Raw genomic sequence first — 24,681 nt, 5'->3', positions numbered from 1 at the left:
GACTCCAGAAACCCTAATAAGCTGTGTAAGCCAAGGTTGCCCCCTGTGACTTGAACAATTGTACCCCTAATACAACTTCCACATACTGGATTCTTAACTCCCTCAATCTCAAGCACTTTTAGATCATTTATTAAAGGCTCGATTATAGAATTAAAACCATACCGTCTTATATCCCATGAAAGAGGGCACATAAATGAATATTATCTAATGATGAGTTAAAAATGGGGGGGGAATTCCTTAATGTAAAATAGATAGCACCCAATTTGTGTATACCTTTTTTGGAAGCCAAAGGATTAGCGGTCTCAAAATCATCATAAAATAACTGAATTTGTAAGGCATCTTTGTCTGTGTAAAATAAAGGATTACTTTTTAAATGTGCTGCATCACTTAAGTCACCTTTGGAACATGCCTGGGTTTAAACAAATCAGTAAGATGCCGATTTTGTAAAATGGCCTTTAGTGTTTCTAAGATGGGAATATAAGCAAATATATCTGTTACAACAACTTGATCAAATGTTCCTGTGGTTTTGATTCTTCTGCTGTCAAATCTTGTGCCAAGCACTATTTCAGTTGGTTCAACAGTTCCCCATTTCTCTGTGGAGTCTCTTTCGTTTGGCTTCCGAATTCAAGAAAGTGAATGGATTTTCCAAATGTTCAATTGATTTTTCTATTTTCCTTTTAGTAGCAATGTCATGTGGAGGCAGACAGAGCAAAGCTGCATCCTTGGCCTGACTGTGAATCTCAAAAACAATTTCCTCCATAGATGAAACAAAACCACTTATAGCAGACTGACTTAACCCAGCAACTTTTAGTTGCGCAACAGCCGAAGCACACATATCCAAAGTGCTCTTATTTGACATTAACAATACAGATGTTGTGGCTACCTCTCCAACACTGCCAATCTGATCAAATATTTGAGAACTAATTTGTTCTTCTGCCTCAACAGTCTCACTGTTGTAAATGGTATCAGAATTCTGGTCACTTTGCTCAGTATGTTTTATATGCAAATGTTTTCTAAAACCTGAAAAAGTACCAAACACAGAACTACATCCTGCCTCTACACATTTAAGGCGAAGATTCTTTCCAGGAACAAAACCATGAACTAATCTTAGATGCCTAAGAAGTATTTTTGAACCAGATAACTCAGCCTGACAAACAAAACACTTCATGAGGGCAGAAAAACTTTAGGCACCTAACTAAGCAACCTTGCTCTAACCTCAGCAACACGAGGACTCTCTTTCACTTTGCCAACATCTATGTTGTACACAGTGGTCTGAATGAAAGTGTACATGTTGTGCAGCATAATGTTGTAAGAGGTGCCAAAAACAAAGTGTGCCTTAAACAGCTCATCAAAAGCACCAAGAGAAGAGGCTGACTTGCATGGAATGGCATGCTGATCAAGAACGATGAAGTACTGGTGAATTTAACTCTTCTGAGGTCCCACGGCCAGGAGATAGGGCTGAGCAATAGCTGCAATTTCTCGAAGATGCTCCTCAATGTTTGTTCCACTCTGAGAAAACCAAGCAAATAGAAGAGAACTATCACTAATGTGTTAAATATTAAACAGAAGAACAAATAAAAGAAGAAGAAAACAAAAACAAACCTTCTTAAAGACAACAAGGTGTTTCTCTTCTTGAGAGGCAGATACCTTTCCTGGTCTTTTCCGGCCTTGGGCAGAAGGTAGGATCAGATGCAACAGAAGTATAATTGAAGCGAGTTCACTGTCCCAAACTGTTTAAACACACATTATGTAAGAAAAATTTGACCACTAATCCAAACGGGAAGTTAAATAAAAAAATAATAAAGAACATAAATAAAATAAAATAAAAGGTATGGGGACTAAATCGTTCACCAAGTTCCTTGGAAAATTTGTTCAATACTATTTCAAATTAATATTTCAAGTGAAAAATTTATCTTAAACATCTTACCAAAATTAGCACCCTCTTCTGAGTCACCAGTAGGAGATTCAGCTGCTAGTAGAAGTTCTTCCAAATCACTGGTGCTGGGAAGCTTCAATATATCACTTGACTGCATGGGTCAAGAACCATGTTGCTCAAGATGGTCTCTGAATTAAACTCTGACTGCCGTCTTACACCAGACCCCCCTTCAGTAGACGTTCCTTTTGATGAACAACAAAACATTTTAAAAGCTTCAACACTGCTTAAAGAATGATAAACGAAATTTAATCTTAAAAAGGCAACTTCGTAGCAACAGAACTCCCATGAAAGATGACAAAATATATATTTTAAAAATTTTTTTTAAAAAGGTAGGAGATTTTCAACCTGTACCTTCAAATGATGCACGTCGTTCTTTAGCTAAGCCTCTCTGTATAGTTTTGATTCTCCATGCCAAGTACCCAGTACCGCTTTCACCATCATAGTATGTTCCTTAGAAAGAGAAAAATACAGATAAAAAGTATATAAATTCAACAGCAAAATACACCACCTGTCCCGAAGTATGGAAAAATTTCAACACATATTTTTCTTTCACCTGCCTAGTTGGTGACGTACTGCAGTAAAAAATAAAATAAATACAATTTGTGTCCTTTGCCTAACTTTAAACAACATCAAGACATTTTAAAACTAGAGACCATTAATACGCCAGTTAATGATTATGAAGATTACCCATTCTTTTCTGTCATGTGAGCTGCCAAGATGTTAACCATTTTCCTCCTTGTTTCATCCCCCAAAGACTTAATTCGGTTGTACTCAGTTATTATACACTCCCCACCAGGTTTCTGGACCAGAATGGTTTCCACCAACTTAAAGATTATAATAAAACATATATATATAAATTAGTTTTCAAAATCGTAAGTCTCATTAATCAACTTAAATCAATAAGAAATGTCAAATTCATGTTAATTTTTAAAAATACATTTATAAGTTTTACCAGTCTTTTTTCCCCAAAAACATAAAAGTACAAAAAATTTGATATCCACCTTTTTAGCTTCTTCGTCTAGCCTCATTCGTTTACTTGAGGAAGTTTCTTCAATAATGACTGTGTCCTGTGAGTCACTGGAGTCCATGGATGGAGTGTGTGATCGATTTGACTGATGAGAGGCTTGTGGATAAGCAGAATCCAAGTCTGGTTGCAGATACATTTTTATGGGGAATTATTGTAAATTAGAAGTATTAAATACATTCCAAACATGTAATGAAATAAATACAAACCTGCACCATGTTTAATGGTAAGAATTCCAACTGAGGGATCATGACAAATTTTTGGGGATGCCCAAGTTTCACCTTAACCAGCTTGATCTGTAAGAAGTGAGAGTACTCTACAGATTACTGTGTAAAAGGGTTACCTCAGTATCAGTTTATATGATTAGATCTAAGTATAAGTCATACAAGGTAGCAAAAATATTTCACAAATACTTTAGTAAATACTTACATTGGTTAGTGTTTTAGTTTTCACTAAGTATTGGCATACATTTACTGATCCAAGTTGCCTAAAATAGAGAATTTAAAACATCGACAATAATAATACATCAATTACATGCCAACTATACTAACTACACGCAGTTTAAAAATTAAAGCGCATTTTCATTATTTTCTAACGTAATATACAGCGTTTGAACACCGTCAATCCTTAAAAATAGTTTAAAGATCACTTCAAACACCTAACGTTACTTATAATAGCACTAACAAGTTACCGCTCAGATCAGCTAATTGTGTGTCTAACAGCAATAACAAACTTTAATACCGAAAAAATTAAGGAAGGTTCGAGAAACAATTTAGCGGGTGTTTTTTTTTCCTTCGTTGAGCAGCGTTGCATCAACACCATCTCTACGCCCATAGCGCCATCTAACTTAAAAAATGCGATGGTGGTGATCGAATAAATGTCCTCACAAAAAGTTTCAAATGTCGTTGGACACATTTAATTTGTGAACTGAACTTTTGCAAAAATAGTTTATATAAAATTAAAACAGTTTATATATTGTTATTATCATATTTATTCAGACTTTATCAAACGTCGTAATACATGCTCAAAAAGGACAAACCTACGTTACATCATCAACAATATTACATGAATTGCACGTTAAACATTGTCATATATGATACAAACATCCACAACCTAAGCTGGAACATCTCAATTTCAACCATCCAACACATAAAAATGTTGATGCCTCGTTGTGACTGACGGATAATTCAACGTTAAAATAACTAAAACATATTAATGGCATATAACAGTGCCAATTGCAACTGACGAAAAAAAAAATTAAGTTAGATTAAAGGCATAATTTAAGCTTTTCCATTAACGTTACAGTGTGAAGAAAACAACTCTCCAACGTATCAACTTGCCACAAAGGTACCTAATCGGAATTCACGAAATTAAAATAACAAAACTACACAAATTGCATCAAAATATATCCTATGAAGTAATGTAAGCATATTTATTCACATAAAACATTAAAACTGTGTTTTAGTATGTTACTTAAAAGAGCTTACCTGTCTGTTGCAGCAAAAAGAAAATGGCGATCAGAAAACTACTTCAGATCTTCGCAGGGGGTAGATTGAGGGGCGGAGCTTAACAGAGTAAAGTTTACGACGCAGAATTTAACTCTGATCATTTTCACCAACACTAGGGGGTATCTTTCACTAATTGTTGTTCAGTTTACTCCTTAAGAGTAAAGATAGAATAACACTGCTCGATTAACACTGCTGATTTTACTGTGTATGCCGACAGAAAAAACACATGAAAATAGAAAAACAAACCAAAAAAAAAAACGTCTCGGTTACGTCTGTAACCTCGGTTCCCCGAGAAGGGAACGAGACGATGCGTCGATAACGCTTTGGGAACGCATTCTGCGTGAGTGCGTCTGAAGCATCCATCCATCCTCCTAGTAGAATGAGCTCTGACCCCCAAAGGGCACGGTAGGTCAGAAGACTCATAGGCAAGAAGAATAGCCCCAACTATCCACTTACTAAGTGTCTGTTTAGTGGCAGGAAGACCTATCTTAGGTGACCCGAAACAAACAAACAGCTGATCGGATTTCCGAAAAGAAGAAGTCCGATGAACATAAGTGTCCAATGCTCGCACCGGGCACAAGAGGTTAGACTTTTCCTGGTCCGATGATGCAAACGGGGGAGGACAGAAAGCCTGCAGAACAATAGGTCTCGGAACAATGGTCGTTACCTTAGGGACGTATCCCTGCTTAGGGTAGAGAAATGCTTTAACCATCCCAGGTGCAAATTCAAGGCAGGTGGGAGAAACCGAGAGAGCCTGAAGGTCTCCGACTCTTTTTAGGGACGAAATAGCAAGGAGAAAGGTAGTCTTAAACGAAAGAAACTTCTCAGAGACAGAATCTAGGGGTTCAAAAGGAGCCCTAGAAAGGCCTTCTAAAACTATAGCCAGGTCCCAGGCCGGCACTCTAGTACGAGTTGCAGGTCTCAGCCTCAAGGTGCCACGAAGGAAACGAGAGATAAGAGGGTCACGACCCAGAGATGCACCACCCACTGGGGCGTGGAAAGCCGAAATGGCCGCCACGTAAACTTTTAAGGTGGATGGACATAGACCAGAAGTGAAGCGGTCCTGTAAAAACTCAAGAACTGAGCCAACAGAGCAGTGGACGGGGTCACACTGATGTTGGTAACACCAAGAAGAAAAAAAAACATTCCATTTGAGTCTATAAAGTTTCCTCGTAGCTGGAGCTCTGGAGCTAAGAATGGTCTCCACAACCTCAGTTGAGAGACCACTCTCTATTAGTTGCGCCCCCTCAGAGGCCACACCCAAAGCTTCCAAATCTCTGGCCGGGGGTGAAATATAGTGCCCCCGGCCTGAGATAGAAGGTCTTTCCTGATCAGGATCTCCAAGGGAGGACCGTCGAGGAGATGAATCAGGTCCGCAAACCAGATTCGGCTCGGCCAGTGTGGAGCTACGAGAAGTAGACTTACTCCGTCCTGGCAGACTCTCTCCAGAACTCCTGGGAGCAGAGCAACAGGGGGAAAGGCATACAGACGTAGCCTCGGCCACGTCTGTACCATAGCGTCCAACCCCAGGGGGGCTGGATGAGTAAGGGAGAACCATAGTGGACAGTGCGTTGTGTACTGAGACGCAAACAGATCCACTTCTGCTTGGCCATAAGATTCCCATATGAGCTCCACCACCTCGGGGTGAAGCCTCCATTCCCCTGACCTCAGCACCTGCCTCGACAGGGTGTCTGCTCCAATATTCTGAGTCCCTGGTATATACATTGCCCTCAGAGAGCGTAATTTCCCCAGGGACCACAGGAGGATCTGGTTCGCTAATTTGGAGAGTGGGCGCGAGCGCAGACCCCCCTGACGGTTGATGTAAGAGACCACAGATGTATTGTCTGTGCGGACCAGCACATGATGGTCCCTCAGGTCTGGCAGGAAGTGCCTCAAAGCTTTGAAGACCGCCATCATCTCCAGGCAGTTGATGTGCCAAGAGCGATGATGGCTCTCCCACAGACCCTGAGCTGAGCGGCCTTCCATTACCGCTCCCCAGCCGGTAAGGGAAGCATCTGTCGAGATGGCAACCCGATGACAAAGAGCTCCCAATACCGGACCCTGGGACAGGAACCAGTGTTCTCTCCATATGACCAAGGCGCGGAGACACCGCCGCGTGATCTTGATCGTACGAAGTGGGTTTCCCCTCCGGGAGAACCCTCTGGTCCTGAGCCACCACTGTAAAGGTCTCATACCCAGCAGGCCAAAGGGGATCACATTGGACGCTGCTGCCATGAGACCCAACAATCTCTCGAACTGTTTTACAGTGCGTGACTGGCCTAGCTTTAGCTCTGATGTGGCTGTGAGGATGTTGGCTACACGAGCGAGCGAAAGAGCGGCTCGCATCGTGACCGAATCCCATACCACCCCAAGAAAAGTGGTCCTCTGTAATGGAGATAGCACACTCTTCTTGGTATTGAGCCTCAAACCCAACTTCTGCATATGAGCGAGGACGACATCTCGATGCCGAACCGCCAACTGTTTTGATTCCGCTAAAATCAACCAGTCGTCCAAGTGATTCAGAATACGTATGCCCTGCAGCCTGAGCGGGGCCAGAGCTGCATCTACGCATTTCGTGAATGTGCGGGGTGAGAGAGCTAGACCGAAGGGAAGTACCCGATACTGGTATTCTTTGCCCCCGAAAGAAAACCTTAGGAACTTCCTGTGCTGAGGGAGGATGGAGATATGGAAGTACGCATCTTTTAGGTCTATCGTGACGAACCAGTCCTCGGATCTGATTTGAGTCACGATCTGTTTGAGTGTCAGCATCTTGAATTTTAATTTCTGAACTGTACGATTCAACAGACGAAGATCTAAAATGGGACGCAGCCCTCCATCCTTTTTTGGAACAATGAAATAATGGCTGTAAAAACCCGATGCCCTGTCGGGAGGATACACCTGCTCTATAGCATTTTTCGCTAAAAGAGATTTCACTTCTTGCTCCATGACCAGAGCCTGCTCGGGATGCACTACTGTGAGCAACACCCCGTTGTAGCGAGGGGGACGAGAACCGAACTGGATTCTGTAACCCTTCTCTACTATCTGCAGGACCCATTGAGATATATTCGGCAGACTTTTCCATTCTGTCAGACATTCTACTAAGGGAACCAGCCTCTCGAGGCTGGCCTCTGGTGTAATTTGAACAGCTAGTGCGGGGACCTGAAGCCGAAACGCAGGAACCACTGGAGCTAACTGCTCTTGAACCCCCCTCAGAGGGAGCGAGCCCGACGCAGCGTCTGAGAGACACAGCGCCAGAGACCCGCTGGAGACCACTGCGCCCCGAGGCACCAAGGGTGGCGGGGTTGGCAGGACGGCCCCGTGAGAGTACCGAGACCGGACGGGCACCGTATACTGAGGTGTACACCGCACCGTCTCGGTTGGGGCTGCCCTCACAGGTCTGACCCATTTGGCGTCAGGACCTTTTCTTCTGAGCCGAAGCTTTCTTAGCGAGAAGAACAGTCCTCAGATCCGGCTTCTGCTTAGATTGCTTTGGCTGTGAGTGCTGGCTCGGTCCCCGTGATTTTTGAGGAGGAGCGCGAGACGCAACACTCTCTTTTTGAAAAACACGATATGAGGAGCATGAAGGCTGGGGCTTCAGATTGCTTTTTATTTTCTTGAAATCTTTCAACCACTTCATTCACAGCATCACCAAACAGACCTTCATGAGAAATGGGAGCGTCTAAAAGAAAAGATCTATCTTTATCTTTAATATCTGAAAGAATAAGCCAAAGGTGTCTTTCTGTAGAAACCAAAGCAGCCATAGATCTACCAATAGCACGTGCTGTTTCTTTAGTCGCCCTGAGAGATAAATCCGTAGCCCGACGAAGTTCGCGAATTTCGTCACGGCTGACTCCCTCACTGTTATCTAACTCCCCCAGCAGCTCAGCCTGATAAGCCTGAAGCAAAGCCATCGAGTGAAGGCAAGCTCCAGCCTGACCTGCTGCTGTGTAAGCTTTACCCACTAAATTAGATGTGATCTTTAAAGGCTTCGTGGGCAAAGTCGGGTTCTTAATAGATGACGCTGAACCAGGGGAAAGATAGCTCGTGAGCGTCTGTTCCGCCCGGGGCATCGCTTCATAACACTTTTCTTTCAGCCCTCTTATATCAGAATAAATGCGCACTTGAGGGCTGAAAAGACGTGATGAATATGGCTTATTCCACGATCTAGACAGCTCACTGTGAAGATCAGGAAAAAAAGAGAGACCCCGTGATGTAGGAGATGTTTTAGAAGACAGAAAACGCTCGTCTAATTTGCTTTTAGGACGAGCGCTCTGTTTATCAGATGGCCAAGATATATGTAACTTATCTACAGCTCGTGTTAATACATCAACCAACTCCTCATATGCTGGGGAAAGAGATGGCGAATCCTCTTCCCCCCTGATTGTGTCACCTTCACTGCCCGTTACATCTAACTCCTCGGAGCTAGAGCAACGAAGCAATGAGCTCTCCCCCCGGGCGGAAGAAGCCGCGGGGCGGGCTTCCGACACCGGAGTTTGAGCTATGGATCTCCCAGGTAAGGGAGGAGAAAGAGCCCTCGGACCCGTCTCCAACCCCGCCATTTGCGAACCCCAGGAATGCATTCTCCGTTCTGCCTCGGCAGAAGTGGGTCCTGCACCCTGAGGAGCGCGAGGCTCGCCGCTCTTCTCATCAAAGAGTGACAAGCGGGAGCGGAGCATGCGAAGCGAAAGCTTCTCACAATGCGGGCAATCAGTCTCCTCGAAGGCTGATAACACATGCTCCACTCCCAAACAAACTACACAAAGCTCGTGTGTATCCCCACCCGTAAAATAACGCGGGCAGGGAGAAGCACACGGTTTGAATAGTTGCTTCGCCATGATATATAAACTTTGAACAAGACAACAGTAAATATGACAGACAGGTTTGACACAGATCGCTTGCTGAGGCACAGAAAGCTAACACCAGTTGCTCCGGTTGGGGTTTTTATCAATTCCTGGTCGTGACGTCACTCCTGACGCTCACTTTCGCCATTGGACTAGTTGACATGGATGCTTCAGGCGCACTCACGCAGAATGCGTTCCCAAAGCGTTATCGACGCATCGTCTCTCCCTCGATGGGGAACACTTTGCTGTTTGATAACATAATTTATGCAAATACTCACAGAGCAACCAAATACAGAAATGCAGTGCAAAGATCACAGGCCTCAGTGGAAATCAAGAGGATCCATACAAGTGACGGAACTGGTTGGGACATGCTTGTCTAATCGATCAGATGCAAGGTGAGTTCTTGTTTATTTTAACGTCTTGATCTGTATTTGGCTGTGTTGTGAGTAATGCAACACGTTTCTGTATTGGCTTGTGCTGTGAGTAGGTTTTAGCAGCATGTGCTTGCTTGCGTTGAGAGAATTTGCAAGCACAAGTGTTGTCAAACTGATAAAGAGGTTTTCCTTATTTGCTGGTGCCTTTTAATTTTAATGTGTTTTCTTCAGTTGCAGCACACTGAGCTCTCTTGGCCTCCATACATATTAGTCTTATTTTCTCCCTCGAAAATATATCTCACAGCTCTGAGAAAAAAAGTCCGAATTGTGAGATATAAACTTTAAATTCTCCTTTTGTGACATGACTTTCTGGAATACTACTTTCTGATTGGTCAGTTGCAGCATTTGGCAGTCAAACTATTTTATGTAAAGACTAAAACTTTATTTATTTGTTTGTGTGTCCCAATGATGTGCATAAGAATATGTGACTGGAACCCACTTATAATCAGTGTGATTTATTTAGTTAGCATTCAGTATTAAGCCTATTTATAAACTATTATATTCATATTTTGAATTAGAATTTTTGTGTGTGTTTTCACACATTTTATTATTCATATCACTTGTTTACTCAATTTACTATCTCTTTGGGTGTAGGTCATTCATACAAATTCTTGTGCAACTCGTAAAATACGTATATTTATCACAAATCGTATGAATTTGTACGAATTAGCCACCTCTTAAAAATGTATGAATTGCTGTGAGATCAGGCTGGAAAAAATGCTAAGAGAATAGTAATGGTAGGTAGCTATGAACTGAGTAAGATAAGTGAGAAAGTAAAGCATGCAGTAAACATTTGAATTATTGAGGCTGTGAGAAGGGTATATGTCAGTGAATGTGTTACTTTGTCAGGGATGCAAACGTCCACCTGAGAATGGGATAAAGACCGTCAGGAGAGACATATGATCCAGCACGTGAAGAACATTCTGTCTCTTAGAGAACGTGCTCTCTCTCTGATTGAATGACTAATCTTCACTGCTGACAGCAGAACACCAGTGTGTACCAGGGTGTTTGTGTGTGCACCAGATAAATACATATAAAGGGCACAAAAGAGCAAACTGATGAAAAAATGCACAATTGCCCAAGGCACCTTGCCTCAGGGAGAAAGAGAAAAAGAGAGAGAAAGTGAGAGTGTGAGAAGCGTAGATTGAAAGAAGTGAGGAGAATGAATTCTGACAGCTCCTGAACAGGAAGACACAGAGCTAAAACAAGGATTACAGAAGTCTGAGCAAAGATAAATACCAATGCAAGCACACACACTGGGAGCAAACAAATAACACAATGATTGTCCTGAGGTAAGACAAGGGGGCGGCGTAGGTTATGCCTGTTCTGAGGGGCCACATTTTTTGAAAGTACACAAAAGTAGTTTCAGAAAGAGAAAAGGGAGAAAACAAGAGAGATGGAGAATAAATAATAGGCTTCCAAAGTATTTTTAAAATAACAATACAGATACTGAAACTTAAAACAGCAGTTAACGAACATAGAAATTTTACACCAGAATGACAAAAAGCCATGAAATAAGTTTAAGACCGAAAAAAAGTGGGAGGTTCTTTCAGCCATAATATTTGGGATTAAACATTGAACAGTTTTTTAAGATTGAAAAATCTAATTAATTAATTTAAAGTGAAGACAGTTATATAATTTCACTATGTTGCCATTTCTATGTTGTGCATTTCTGAAATATATATATATATATATATATATATATATATATATTTTTTTTTTTTTTTTTTTCAATATAACATTTTATTATTATTGTTGTTTTAATTGCCAATCACCGTTTTCTTTCCCTGCTTCCGTTTTTCCTTTATCATCCTACAGGAAGTGTCTTTTTTGTTGGGCAACAACAGTATGCAAGTAAGTATAAGCTATTGATCATTATTATTATTATTATTATTATGTTATTAATTTTTGTGTGTGTGGGTGTGTGTGCGTGCGTGCGTGTGTGCGTGTGTGTGTGTTTCACAGTTTCTGGTGAACTTCCATTTTCTTTTATTTCCATTAGGTTCTGGGGTGTTACTTTTTATGATCACCTCATCATCAAGTAACAGAACATATTTCTGAAATACTGGTTTATCTTTTGTAGAAAAACTGAGAAACATAAAGCACAGTTTTTTTTAAGGAGCTCAAATGACCACCACATGACTAGAATCACCTAGTAATCAACTTTACCACACCATTTTTCAAAGTCACTTTCTCTAACTCATCAATTTATGCTAATGACATTGTTTTTTACTGCTTGAACACTCACAGATTAATTCCTGGGTTAATGCAATGCAGTGCTATTAGTTATTAATTTAACTGCAATGCACTATACGTAGCAGTAAGCAGTCCCTATTTCTATGGAATTCCCTTTGCTGTGGATAGGTATAGTCATTACGGCACTGTTATTAACTTACCAGAAAGAACACGGCAGTAAAGCACAGAGAACCAGACAAAAACTGCTTTTAGCAGCAGGGCATGTAATATTCACTTATTTGTTTTAATTGTATGATGGTCAAATTTTACAAGATGGAGGTGGGACGTTAGTCAAATGTAATTTCCTTAAGTTCCTAATTTCACAAAAGAGGAAATGAACAAACCCTGAAGACAAGAAGATCAGTACTCTATATTATAGAGAAAAATTACTAGGAAAATTATATACATATATAGATATAGATATAGATATATAAGTATAGATTATATATATATATATATATATATATATATATATATATATATATATATATATACATACATATGTGACCATGGACCACAAAACCAGTCATAAGTCATCCATTTTTCAAAATACATCATGTGAAAGCTGAATAAATAAGCTTTCCATTGATGTATAGTTTTGTTAGGATAGGACAATGTTTGGACGAGATACAACTATTTGAAAATCTGGAAAAATTTAGATAACGCCTTTAAAGTTGTCCAAATAAAGTCCTTATGCAATTTTGATATTATGCATATTAAGAATCAAATATTACTAATTCTAGTAGTAAAATTAATACAAAATTTACAAAATATCTTAATGGAACATGATCTTTACTTATTATTCTAATGATTTTTGGCATAAAAGAAAAATCAATACTTTTGACCCATACAATGTCTATTTGGCTATTGCTACAAATATACCTCAGCGAATTAAGACTGGTTTTGTGGTCCAGGGTCACATATACTGTATGTCTGTTTTTAGTTGATAAATTACAGTTTTACAGTTCAGCTTGTTCAGAAGTGATTTAGTTTCTGTTTCAGGCTGCCATTATATTGATTCAGATTATTTGTGACATATAGCCTGAATGTCACTCTCAGAATATGTCTTGCTGTTTTAACAAAAAAGTCAAATATTGTGTTCCAAAATGTAATTGTTCTAAAATGTCAGCCTTTTCAGAATTGGATAACCAAAAAAATTAATTGCAGTTCAAAGAAAAAGTTGGTTGCGAACTCTTGGTTCTGACTGATTCCCTTAAGAGAGGCCAAGAGGAGGGTCCTTTAAGGTTTGTCAGAATCGGCCACTGTTGAATCTTGGCTAATTACATGTGCATTGGGAATGGTATGAATGCCACCTCGCTATTGCATGTTGTGATCATGTTGTGTTGACAACATATATACTGTATTTTTATAATGAGGAGGACATTTTATGCTATGAAACTTGTAGGACGTTTTAATGGTACAAAGCCCTTTTATATGCCAAAAGATCAAAGCAGATCCAGGCATGTCTGGAGACTTGTCATTTTTGGTGGCAATCAGTTTGCTAATGTAATTTATTTAATTTGTCTAGTAAGGTCTTTTGAGATGATCATATGTAAATGTATAAAAATATTCTTGGCATCCTCATACAATTAGGCAAGTATTGGATTTACTCTCAGGGGTGGTGACAGACAAGACCACCAAAGTATAAATATGCACATTACCGTGGTGATTTGAATATTTAAAATAGTCATTAGCATGTAAATCTGAAGATCTGAAGTGCATGTCTAAAAAAAGTGTGCACTTGCATGTGTGGAACTGAATGCGTGGTCTCTAGAGGCATGTGAAAAATCAGTTTCAAAATTAAGGATGACAGCTAGACCAAATTTCACTGGAGATGTGCATGTTTGTAATTTACTTAATTTAAGTGTTTTTTACCCTCTCACAAGTTTTCTGGTCTAAAACTGTCTTTCACTGTGTATTTTTCCTCCCTATCAGTTTAGTTTGCATCCCACAGAGACAGACTGGTCAAGATGACCAATGATGAACTTTTGAAACTAGTAAAGGTCACATATGCACACATACATACACACTGACTGAACCCCATATATATATATATATATATATATATATATATATATATATATTTTTTTTTTTTTTTTTTTTTTTTTTTTTTTTTTTTTTTTTTTTCTCATAGTCTGAGAGCTATAAAAGTATAGTCTAGTATAGTATTAATTTAATCATTTGGAACTCATTTACTCATTGATAATGGACCAGGATTTTATATTAAATATCAAGTGCCAAAAAAAGCTGAAATATCCTTCAAATTAATTCTGATTTGGCTGTAGTAGATCGTCATTCTTGTTAAAAACTGGTCTGGGCAGAAGCTGATCATGGGCATGTCTAGTCGTCAAAGACTTTGCTGAGGATCTGTTCTGAGAACTCTTTTAATTGTTACGGCCTTCACTGATATTCAAGAGCTGTGTTTCAGACGTTCATGGGTGTAGGTCCGCCATCTGATCTGGATACGGACTGGATCCGGCTGACTATAGTTTCCATTTCTTTTCAGTGTTTGTCTTGAAAGAGACATGGACATCTTTCCCATTGAAAGCAGACACAGCTCCGAGTTAGTGCTTTTTTTTAAACACTGTGAACTGAAAACCCAGTTGAGAGATCTTACCTCTTTGAAAGAACAGAAATAAGTGAGAATATTAATTGTGTACATGTGTGTGAACATCTATCCTAAGGATTCATTGTGTATATGGGTACTTTAGGACAAGTTCATTAATTAACTTAATGAATAATCTTTTAGATCACACATGATAAAACCAAGATCGGTAAAATCTATGTTTATATGTTTTATGCTAACTTTATAAGATTCATACAAAATTCTCAGATGTCTTTATGACCTCTGGCAATGTTTTTTAGGAGTTGGGTCAGCTAAATACTAAGTATGTGCAGATGATCTGCATGAAAGTACAGTAGTCAAGGGACTAGAATTTATTTAGCACCAAGCACAAAATACTTTCCCTCCCTGGAATGAACAATAATTAAAAAAATGAATTCAATTTGCTCTTGTGTATTTTCTCTTAAAAGACTCTGTATTCATTTTAAGATAATGAAATCATTGTTCTTTGGTAGATTCTGACTGAAATAGAAGAGAGCTCCCAATCAGCCCTTTCTTGGGCAGTTTGAAAATAAGCCGAAGGAAAACTAAAAGCACTCCTGTTTTATAAGTGCCACTGCTCTTAATTCTGGGTCTAATGGTGAAGCAGCCATGCCATTTATTTCCCATTCAATTCTCAATTTGACCTTTACAATTTACCTTTATCGCTGACCGCAATCTGTTCTGCTCCCCGTCTTTTGCTGCCTGTGTTACTCTCATTTTGTTTCTCTTTCTCTCTTTCTATTAGTGTTTCTTTGTCTCCATCTTTGACCCTTTTTCAGTAATTTTTTTAAGCTTTATTGGTATGACAGCAGTAGTACTATTGTCTCTTTCTTGCACACTTTCTCTTACCAATTCAGTTCTGTTTTATTGGCATGACAATAGTCACCCATTTATCTATCTATCTATCTATCTATCTATCTATCTATCTATCTATCTATCTATCTATCTATCTATCTATCTATCTATCTATCTATCTATCTATCTATCTATCTATCTATCTATCCATCTATCTATCTATCTATCTATCTATCTATCTATCTATCTATCTATATATATATCCATCTATATATCTATCTATCATAACTGTAATGCTTCTCCTTGTCACTTTCCTCTTAAATTTTAGTATCTATCATTTGCTAAGTTTAGATAATTATTACAAAATGCGATATATGCATTTTCTTTCTGTTTAGATAACCATGTCGGTTTAATTTCACCTCATTTAATGATAATTTGCTTAGCACAAAATAGACATTTGTTCTTTATTTATGTGTAAATGCATTTAAATGTGCATCCATTTGTGTGCTGGACACATTTGAGTTATGCTCTCTTTTCTCCCTACTAAACAAAGACCACAGTTAATTTGGTCGGTAATCAAAACACAGGTAAGAGTGAAACCATCTTTGGTTTTAAATAGAAGTGCAGAATGGAGTGGGTTTTAATGGAGTGGAGCAGGATGGTCCAAGGGGTGTCTATATGTATTTTCATTGTTTTCAGTCAGCACACACTCAAGATTAATTAGGTGTTCTATGTAGAATCTTTTCATCTACAGTCTAAATGCACAGCTTGATGGAGTGGACTCATCTTTTCTATATATGGTTCTCTCCACCACCCCCATCCCTCCATCATTTTTTTCATCTTTATATAAGATTAGCCTACCTTCTATGCATCCACCCTCTTCCATCACCTAATTGTCTTCCTCTGCTTTACTCTCATCATCTCTTCACACTCTCCTTTTCTCATGTCAAATGTGTCATTGCTCTCTTTCTCAATCTCATTTGCCAGAAACTTGCTTGGCTTTGTTTGAGCCTCAATAATGTGACAAACCATTGTGCAATTAGTGTCCCCTATTGCAAGGTCACATATTGGCACACATGTTCTCTCTGTCTCTCTCTCTGTTTCATCTAGATTAGGTCCTTTTCTGTTCATCCTCTGTAATTCTTAAATTGGCAGTCAAAATCATTCAAAATCACATACTTTGGTCCTTGTTCTCATTGTGTCTGCGTGTTTGTGCTGGTGACTGACTGATCACCATGCTGAGGTGCTCATGGCTCATTTCTAATAATATAAATTATTTTTTTAACACACATTTAAGTTGCCCATTCATCTAAAAGCGCATTCGCTTGTCCTTGTCACTTGTCACAGATTGTCACATGACCTTTCTCAACTATAGAGGTTGTATTTCATATGTACACTGAACAAAATTATAAATGCAGCACTTTTGTTTTTGCCCCCATTTTTCATTAGCTGACAAGACTTTTTCTATGTACACAAAAGGCCTATTTCTCTCAAAAATTGTTCACAAATCTGTCTAAATCTGTGTTAGTGAGCACTTCTCCTTTGCCGAGATAATCCATCAACCTCACAAGTGTGGCATATCAAGATGCTGATTAGACAGCATGGTTATTGCACAGGTGTGCCTTAGGCTGGCCACAAGAAAAGGCAATTCAAAAATGTGCAGTTTTACTGTATCCTGGGTGGTCCGAAAACCAGTCAGTATCTGGTGTGACCACCATTTGCCTCATGCAGTGCAACACATCTCCTTCGCATAGAGTTGATCAGGTTGTTGATTGTGGCCTGTGGAATGTTGGTCCACTCCTCTTCAATGACTGTGTGAAGTTGCTGAATATTGGCAGGAGCTGGAACATGCTGCCATATTCGCTGATCCACCGTATCTCTATGTATTCAAAATGCCATCAATAAAATGCACCTGTGTTCATTGTCCATAACATATGCCTGCCAATACCATAACCCCACTGCCACCATGGGCAACTCGATCCACAACACAGCAAACCGCTCACCCACACAACGTCATACTGTACATGCTGTCTGCCATCTGCCCTGTACAGTGAAAACCGGGATTCATCCGTGAAGAGAACACCTCTCCAAAGTACCAAACACCATCAAATGCGAGCATTTGCCCACTCAAGTTGGTTACGACGACAAACTGCAGTCAGTGCGACACCCCGATGAGGACGACGAGCATGCAGCGGAGCTTCCCTGAGATGGTTTCTGACAGTTTGTGTAGAAATTATTTGGTTTTAGTAACCGATTGTTGCAGTTAGGGCTGGGCGATATATCGAATATTAGCGATAATATCGGAATAATTTTGACGACAATGTACAATTTGAATATATCGGGAATATCGAATATTTCAAATTCAAGCATACTTTCCCAAAAGAATGCGCTGAATGTCCAAAAAAGGAACCTGTAACTGCTGACTGCTCTACGCCCCTCTACTACGAGAGCTGTAATGATAGCGGTTGCCAGATAACAAGAGTTTAAATCTCCGAATCAGAGCTCCACTGTTACAAGGATACATTTTCTGTCAGGTGTTTGCTTATTTTAAGCAATCTGGCAACCATGCGCACCTGCTCACTCCTCATTGCGGAAGAGCCGCCAACGATAATCTGAAAACACTAACAAGCTGGAATTGAGGGATCTAATGAAAGCGTCGTTCAGCCGGTCTGTGTTCTGTCGTGAGATCTCAACTGTATTGTTTGCATTTGTGATCGCAAAATAAATGCACTTACTCGACCGCTGATGTTTGAATAGAGAAACATAGGCTATGGCCATTTGGAATTACTATTGGGGAATTTCACTGATATGTTTACCAGTTTCCATAATATAGACAGAGAGAATGCAAAAGTCTTTGGTATTCATTTATATATATTTATATATAAGAAATAGCTATGTGCTTCAGCAACTAGCTCCCCATCTAAGAGGGTTTTTAGTGTCAGTAGGAACATAGTTTCATGCCACAGAGCTTCTCTTAAAACCACAGACAGTTGACAGACTTGTGTTCTTAGCTTAAAAACTTGTTAAAAAAATTAAAATAAAATACTTATCCTAGTTGCATAGTTTAAATTGTGAATTGCATGCACTAAAAAGTTGACAGAATGCACTTTCTGTAACTGTTACTTAATTTGCACTGCTTCAGTTACATATAGGCCTACATGTATTCATTTAATAAAAAGCAGTAAGTGATATCTTGGTCTAGATTTTTTAACTGCTTAAATTAGCTGTTTAATCTAAATAGTTTTTTTTTTTTAATGGGCAAAAGAAAATCATGTTTTATTTTTTATTATTTAAATGCAAATGCAAACATATCGAGATATATATCGAATATCGTAAAAATTTTGACAATATCGAGATATAATTTTTTTTTGTATATCGCCCAGCCCTAGTTGCAGTAGCTGTCTTGGTGGCTGGTCTCAGATGATCTTGGAGGTGGAGATGCTGGATGTGGAGGTCCTGGGCTGGTGTGGTTATACGTGGTCTGCGGTTGTGAGGCTAGTTGGATGTACTGCCAAATTTCTGAAATGCCTTTGGAGACGGCTTATGGTAGAGAAATGAACATTTAATTCATGGGCAATAGTTCTGGTAGACATTCCTGCAGTCAGCATGCCAATTGCAGCCATTACTCAAGTATAAAGTGTCCAGTGTGAAGAATGGATGAATGATGTGGAAAATTCAGCTTTGCATTACAGAAACAAATTAGATTTTAATGTATATTTAAATAGCAAAACTTTATTTTACATCATAATAATACTTCACAATATAATTTTTTTGATCAAATAAATGCAGCCTAGATGAGCATAGGAAACTCCTGTAAAAAAAAAAAACATTAACAATTGTTCTGATCCCAAACTTTTGACTGGTAGTATACATATATATATATATATATAATACTGTTACATCCCAAGGTGTAATTATTTTTATTTTTTGTTTTATTTGGTGTTATTTGTGCAGTATTTCATATTGCTGCTATGTTGATACAGTTTGTCTTGGCATTGTTTTGTGTCCTCTCTCTCTTTCTCTCTCTCTACTGCATGCATAGCTTATTGAAGATCAGTTGGTTCTAGTGATCAATCACTCACTTGCTTTGATTGGCTATTGGAGGGACAGCATGTGGATAAAGCTGGAAACTCCATCTGAAGCGTGCCTTTTTTGGCCTTTGTTGCCTCTGGAGACTTTTTTTTTTTTGCCTGCCCCAGACAATAACATGTGTGCTGTTGGTGTATAACTTTGTACAGATGTTGCTACTTTGTTTTGCACAAGTAAACACGCAATGTGAGATTAAATTTGAAAGTTGAAATTATTTTTGGAGCAGTAGGGAGGAGGATGCCGTTTCTTTTCAAATCCATGTTTTCTCCTGCTTTTAGTTAGTAAAGAAGTCAGATAAGACTTTTGTTGTTTATTCTGAATTTTGTTTTCAGAGGTTAGAAAGTACCCCTGAAGTTAGAACTGTTATGTTTGTGGTTTTGGCCTGGTCCCCACCTGAAGCTTTATTTTGCTCTGTGCTTTGTTCTTTTTTTTTAACTTCAGTTTTCTAGACTGTGACAAGTCTGTGTGACTTCTACACATCACACAATTACACATGGGAGAAACTAGGTCACGGAGAGCACATGGGAAGAAAAACACACACAGACATTCCGTGAGTGTGACATATTATCCCCCCACACACACACCACCCCACCCCTCGGAAGGCGCGTCCTTGCACCATAAAAACAACATAGCAAGGGATGGGTGGGAACTTGGGAGGAGGCTCGGGAGAAGGACGGGCTCCCGGGAGTTCTAGGTGGAGATGATGGAAGGCAAAAGCACTATTGCACCCTGCATACTTAGAGACAAAGATGATTAAAAGTCAGTTTACAAGTACAGCTTCAAATGTAGACATGGAAAACGTATTGGAGAGAATTTCTGAGTTCATGAAATGCAGTCATTACAGAGAAAAAAATTTAAAACTCAATACACTTTCTTTTGCAGACTGCATTTTGCAACCTGATTTTGTGCCACAACGAAAAGCAAAACTGCCATTATTTATTTTTACAGCCACTAATCTCTTCATTAAAATGTATGGTTATTTGCTTTTGAAACAATAAAATGCAGAAATTCCTGTTGTAATGAAAAACATTCACACCTTGAAATATAATCCACTTATCCAGCTATATTGCAAGCACGACACTTCACACTTGGCAAGTTAAATATATGAGACACATCATTGCATATGCCTGAATGATGCTGTCTTTTGCATTGCAGTCCAAACAGGAGCGGAAATTGTGCTGCAGCGAAATTGAATTACTGTCCAATCACAGTCCTGTCAATGAAAAGCAATGTCATGAGTGTGGTGCATTTATTCCTCATGTTCCTCTGTAATGATTGCATTTCTGTGTGGTGTGAATTTTCCTTCATATAAAAGGTTCACGGGAAGGAAAATCAATCATTCTATTCTCTTTACCACATAATGTGTCCGTTAAACAAATGATTATGTTGTTGCTTGAGATTACCTTGACTTAATGAGTGCACACAATCAAATTACACTCAACTGAAATGAACAGTTACATTGTCATTTACCACAAACACTGTAAGTCTGTCAATTTGTTTGCTGAATGAAGGAGTCAAGCACTGGTGATTGCTTCAAATATTTATGTTTACATAGGAAACTTCAGGTTATTTGCATGTGTAAACATTCATTGACTGTTATGTAAAAAATGTGCTTCCACAGTTTTTATTGTCACTGGTTGTTATTTGCAAGGAGTTCTATAATAATTGGTTATCCGTTTCCCATCTCACTGGTACTTTTCTAGCTATCACAGGATACCATGAAAGTTATTTTTTATGTTGTTGTTGTTGTGCAAAAGAGGTCCAATTTAAAAAAGTAAGGAGAGATGGGAAGATTTCCCTCATTAGAGCGCATTTACTGCTAATCTATAGCATGATCTGAGATAACTTTAGCATGGAAAGGGTGTTGATGCATTATTAGATTTATTAGAACAATTAAATTGGCACAAAAACCATGGCACAAAACTGAACTTCATTAACAATTTTTGCCCCACATTTTTGCAGATAACTATAAAATACCAAATCTGATTAGAAATGCTGTGTTGTTACATTTTGTAACAAATGTGGTACAGAAACAAACTTCTATCAGAAATTGCTATTGGATGTCACAATTAATCACAAAGAAACAGCCAGTATCACATTGAATTAAATATAAATGTGAATTCTGAAGTAGAAAGACTTACATATAATTATTTACAATGTACTAAAAATCCTATATTTTTAAAAACTGCAAAGTAATTTTTTGTTTAGTGTTGTAGTTAGAGGCATCCACCAGCAGGAGATATTGGAGTCATGCTAACTAGCCAAGCTTTGATGCCTCAGTTATTTTATGATGTATATTTGGTAACCGTGGTTCCTCTTTACCCTTTCAAAAGAGGGCGCCGCTATTCCAACATTTCTTACTCTTTCTACTTTTTTTCATGTTGCCCCTCCTTCTATTTATCTAATCATTTGCCAACCCCAGTCAACTCCCCTCCAACCCTCTCTCCTCCCTCTACTTTGTCTGTCTGTGAATCTGTATGAAGAGTGTGTCACAGGACTCTTAGAGGGGAAACACATGCTGACAGAGAGAAAAAAGCACAGTGGACAAAGACAGGAGGCATGGAGGAATATCCCAGTTTCTTTAAATCTTTTCTTCTTAACTGAATGCATTTGTGCATCCAAGTCTTGTATACTGAATGAAACTTTATTGCTGCATGCAAACTCAGAGAATTGTTTCTGCATTACACAAAATGTGTGTTTGCTAAATCACATACTTCATTATGCTTGCCTTTGAACACTGAACTACTGAACTTCCCTTGAAGTTTTTCCCTGTAGCATGTGGCTCTGATTTTGATTATTTGCTAGACTTGTTTTCGTTCGCTTGGCTCCTTTGAAGTCGTCTCTGTTTTAGGCTGTTGCATACAAGGATGGATTCCTCTACACTTCACTCTCTTTTATTTTTGCTTTTCACCTTCTTCTCCTATGTTATTGCTGGAATGGACTCTTGCTATGATGAGAAAGGCATCCCGAGCCGCTGTTTGCCTAAATTTGAAAATGCGGCCTTCAATCGTACAGTGATAGTTTCAAATGTGTGCGGTATTCCACCCGAGGACTATTGCATGCAGACGGGGTCCACGCGGTCATGCCACTCCTGCGATGCCTTGGACTTGGAACTGAATCACAATGCCACTTACCTGACAGACTTCCACACGGATGAAGAGCCCACCTGGTGGCAGAGCCAGTCCATGTTCTATGGAGTTCAGTATCCTAATTCAGTCAACATCACACTACATCTTGGTAAGACACCCAGTTTGGGCTTTAATTTTGATCAAACAAACTAAAGTTAGCAAAAGTTTTATAGATATATTGGTATTGTTAACTGAAACCTAAACTTATATTTGAAATAGTTTTCAGTAATTGGAATAAAACTGAAATAAATTGTAAATATGAAATATATAAACCATAAATGTTACATGAATATTATAAATGTTTTATAACTAGCTGAAAAAAAACTTTAAGCTGAAGTCCTAAAATTACTCAAATTTAAATAGAAAAAAAATCAAAGATGTAAAGATGAAAAATAATAATAAAATAAATAAAACAATCTAAAATTAAAATAGAAAATATAAGATATAGAAATAAAAGCCCATTATAAAAATATTAATATTAAATATATAAATATTAATTATATTTTATATAATTAACACCAAAATAGTACTTGTACAGACAAGACAAAACAGTTAGTGAAATGATTACTAAATATTAAAATACTACTAATATTTAATTTGACTAAAGACAATAAAAAGCTATCTAGATCGATTATTAGCATTAAACACCTTAATATGTGCCAACTGTCCACTTATTACAGATGATCTGCAGTGGTAAACATGTATCTGAATGTTGGGAGCTGTCCAAATGCATCATATTTTTTTAAACATACATAGGTCTGCTTGTTTTTACTATATAAATATTTAACTCAGGATCCTATATTGTTCCCAACTGTGAATTTGATGCTGCCTGTAATTGTGAACATCTTAGAAATCTAATGTCTTTTTGGTGGCCTATAAGATTAGATGACTCTGATATCTCAGCTGGTTTCTAGTTTTATTACATTATTGCCCTGTAGACTTTATGCTACAATGTTACGATGTACGGTGAAATTTTCCTCTTGTTTTTCTTCTTTTTCTTCTCAGTGAACAGCGCAATTAAAAAATACCCAACTTTCTTTGAATATGGGGTAAACATGGTGGCTGACTCTTTAAAACTGATTACAACACTGGTTTTGGTTATAAGTAGAATTGCCACAGATTTCTAAAATTACACAAGGCAACGTGAATGTCAATTGACATAATTTGTAACACTTGTATAACAAATTTATAAATTTATAAAGTAAATAAGTAATTAATTATATATAAGTAATAAATCATTTTTATCTGTAGTAATGGGAAAAGGCTTACATGCCTTGAAATTCTGGACATTGTAAAACTTTACTTTCTTTATCAAGAAAAAAAAATTGGACTTAAATTTTGCAACCCTAAATGCGCAACGCTGCAAATTTTTCGTGTTTTTGCATATTATAAACTGTTGCAAATTTTGTATAAAATACGTTTTTACAACAAATACCTGAAGACGTGTTTAAGGGTAAAGACAAAGTCATGGGTTCAGTTCTTAGGGAATGCACAAACTTATAAAAATGTATATCCTGAATGCAGTGTAAATAGATTTAAAGACATGTGTCTGCAAATATGTAAATGCAATAACATGTGAAATTATAAAATCAGTTTGAAACACACATACAAACAAACAAACAAACTGTGGATGGTCTCTTTACATGTTACAGGTTACAGATGGTTTCTTCCTGACTCAGTGGGCAGTTCTAAGCTGCAATGTGAAGCAGACTTGGTTGTTGTCAAATGTTTGGCTATGAAGGCTACAGTTACACTACAGTATTGATCATATCTTTCCATCTTTTACTTCATTGTATCATTCTCAAGGACTGTGAATACTGAAACCGTTGATTCATAGTGCAAACAAGCATCTGTCATCTGGATTCTCTTCTCATAAAACTATTGCTGCAAGCTGAAATAACAATGCATACATTGTAGTTATTTTCATAACAGCTTTCAGCTTCTGCACATTAAAAAATTAGATGTGATTTGGTGATTCTCTTGGAAGCACATTTATGAAAGAGAGAGAAGAAAAAATGGGAGATGAAAGGGCACCAAAATGATGTCTCAACAAGCTAATCAGGCATAAATGTGTATGTTCTTGTGT

At 38.3% G+C, this 24,681-nt stretch overlaps 1 protein-coding gene across 1 annotated transcript in view; it reads left to right on the top strand.

Moving 5' to 3' along the window:
* Window positions 1-21,944: 21,944 nt before the first annotated feature.
* Window positions 21,945-24,681, top strand: part of lamc3 (laminin, gamma 3) — a 93,205-nt gene continuing 90,468 nt past the window's right edge. Inside the window, exon 1 of the mRNA XM_059550560.1 lies at window positions 21,945-22,704. Coding sequence (XP_059406543.1) covers window positions 22,335-22,704 — 370 coding nt within the window. The 5' untranslated portion in view covers window positions 21,945-22,334. The remainder of the gene's footprint in view (window positions 22,705-24,681) is intronic.

The sequence above is a fragment of the Carassius carassius genome, chromosome 5 (assembly GCF_963082965.1).
Source record: "Carassius carassius chromosome 5, fCarCar2.1, whole genome shotgun sequence".
Lineage (NCBI taxonomy): Eukaryota > Metazoa > Chordata > Actinopteri > Cypriniformes > Cyprinidae > Carassius > Carassius carassius.
This window is presented reverse-complemented; position numbering and strand designations above follow the sequence as displayed.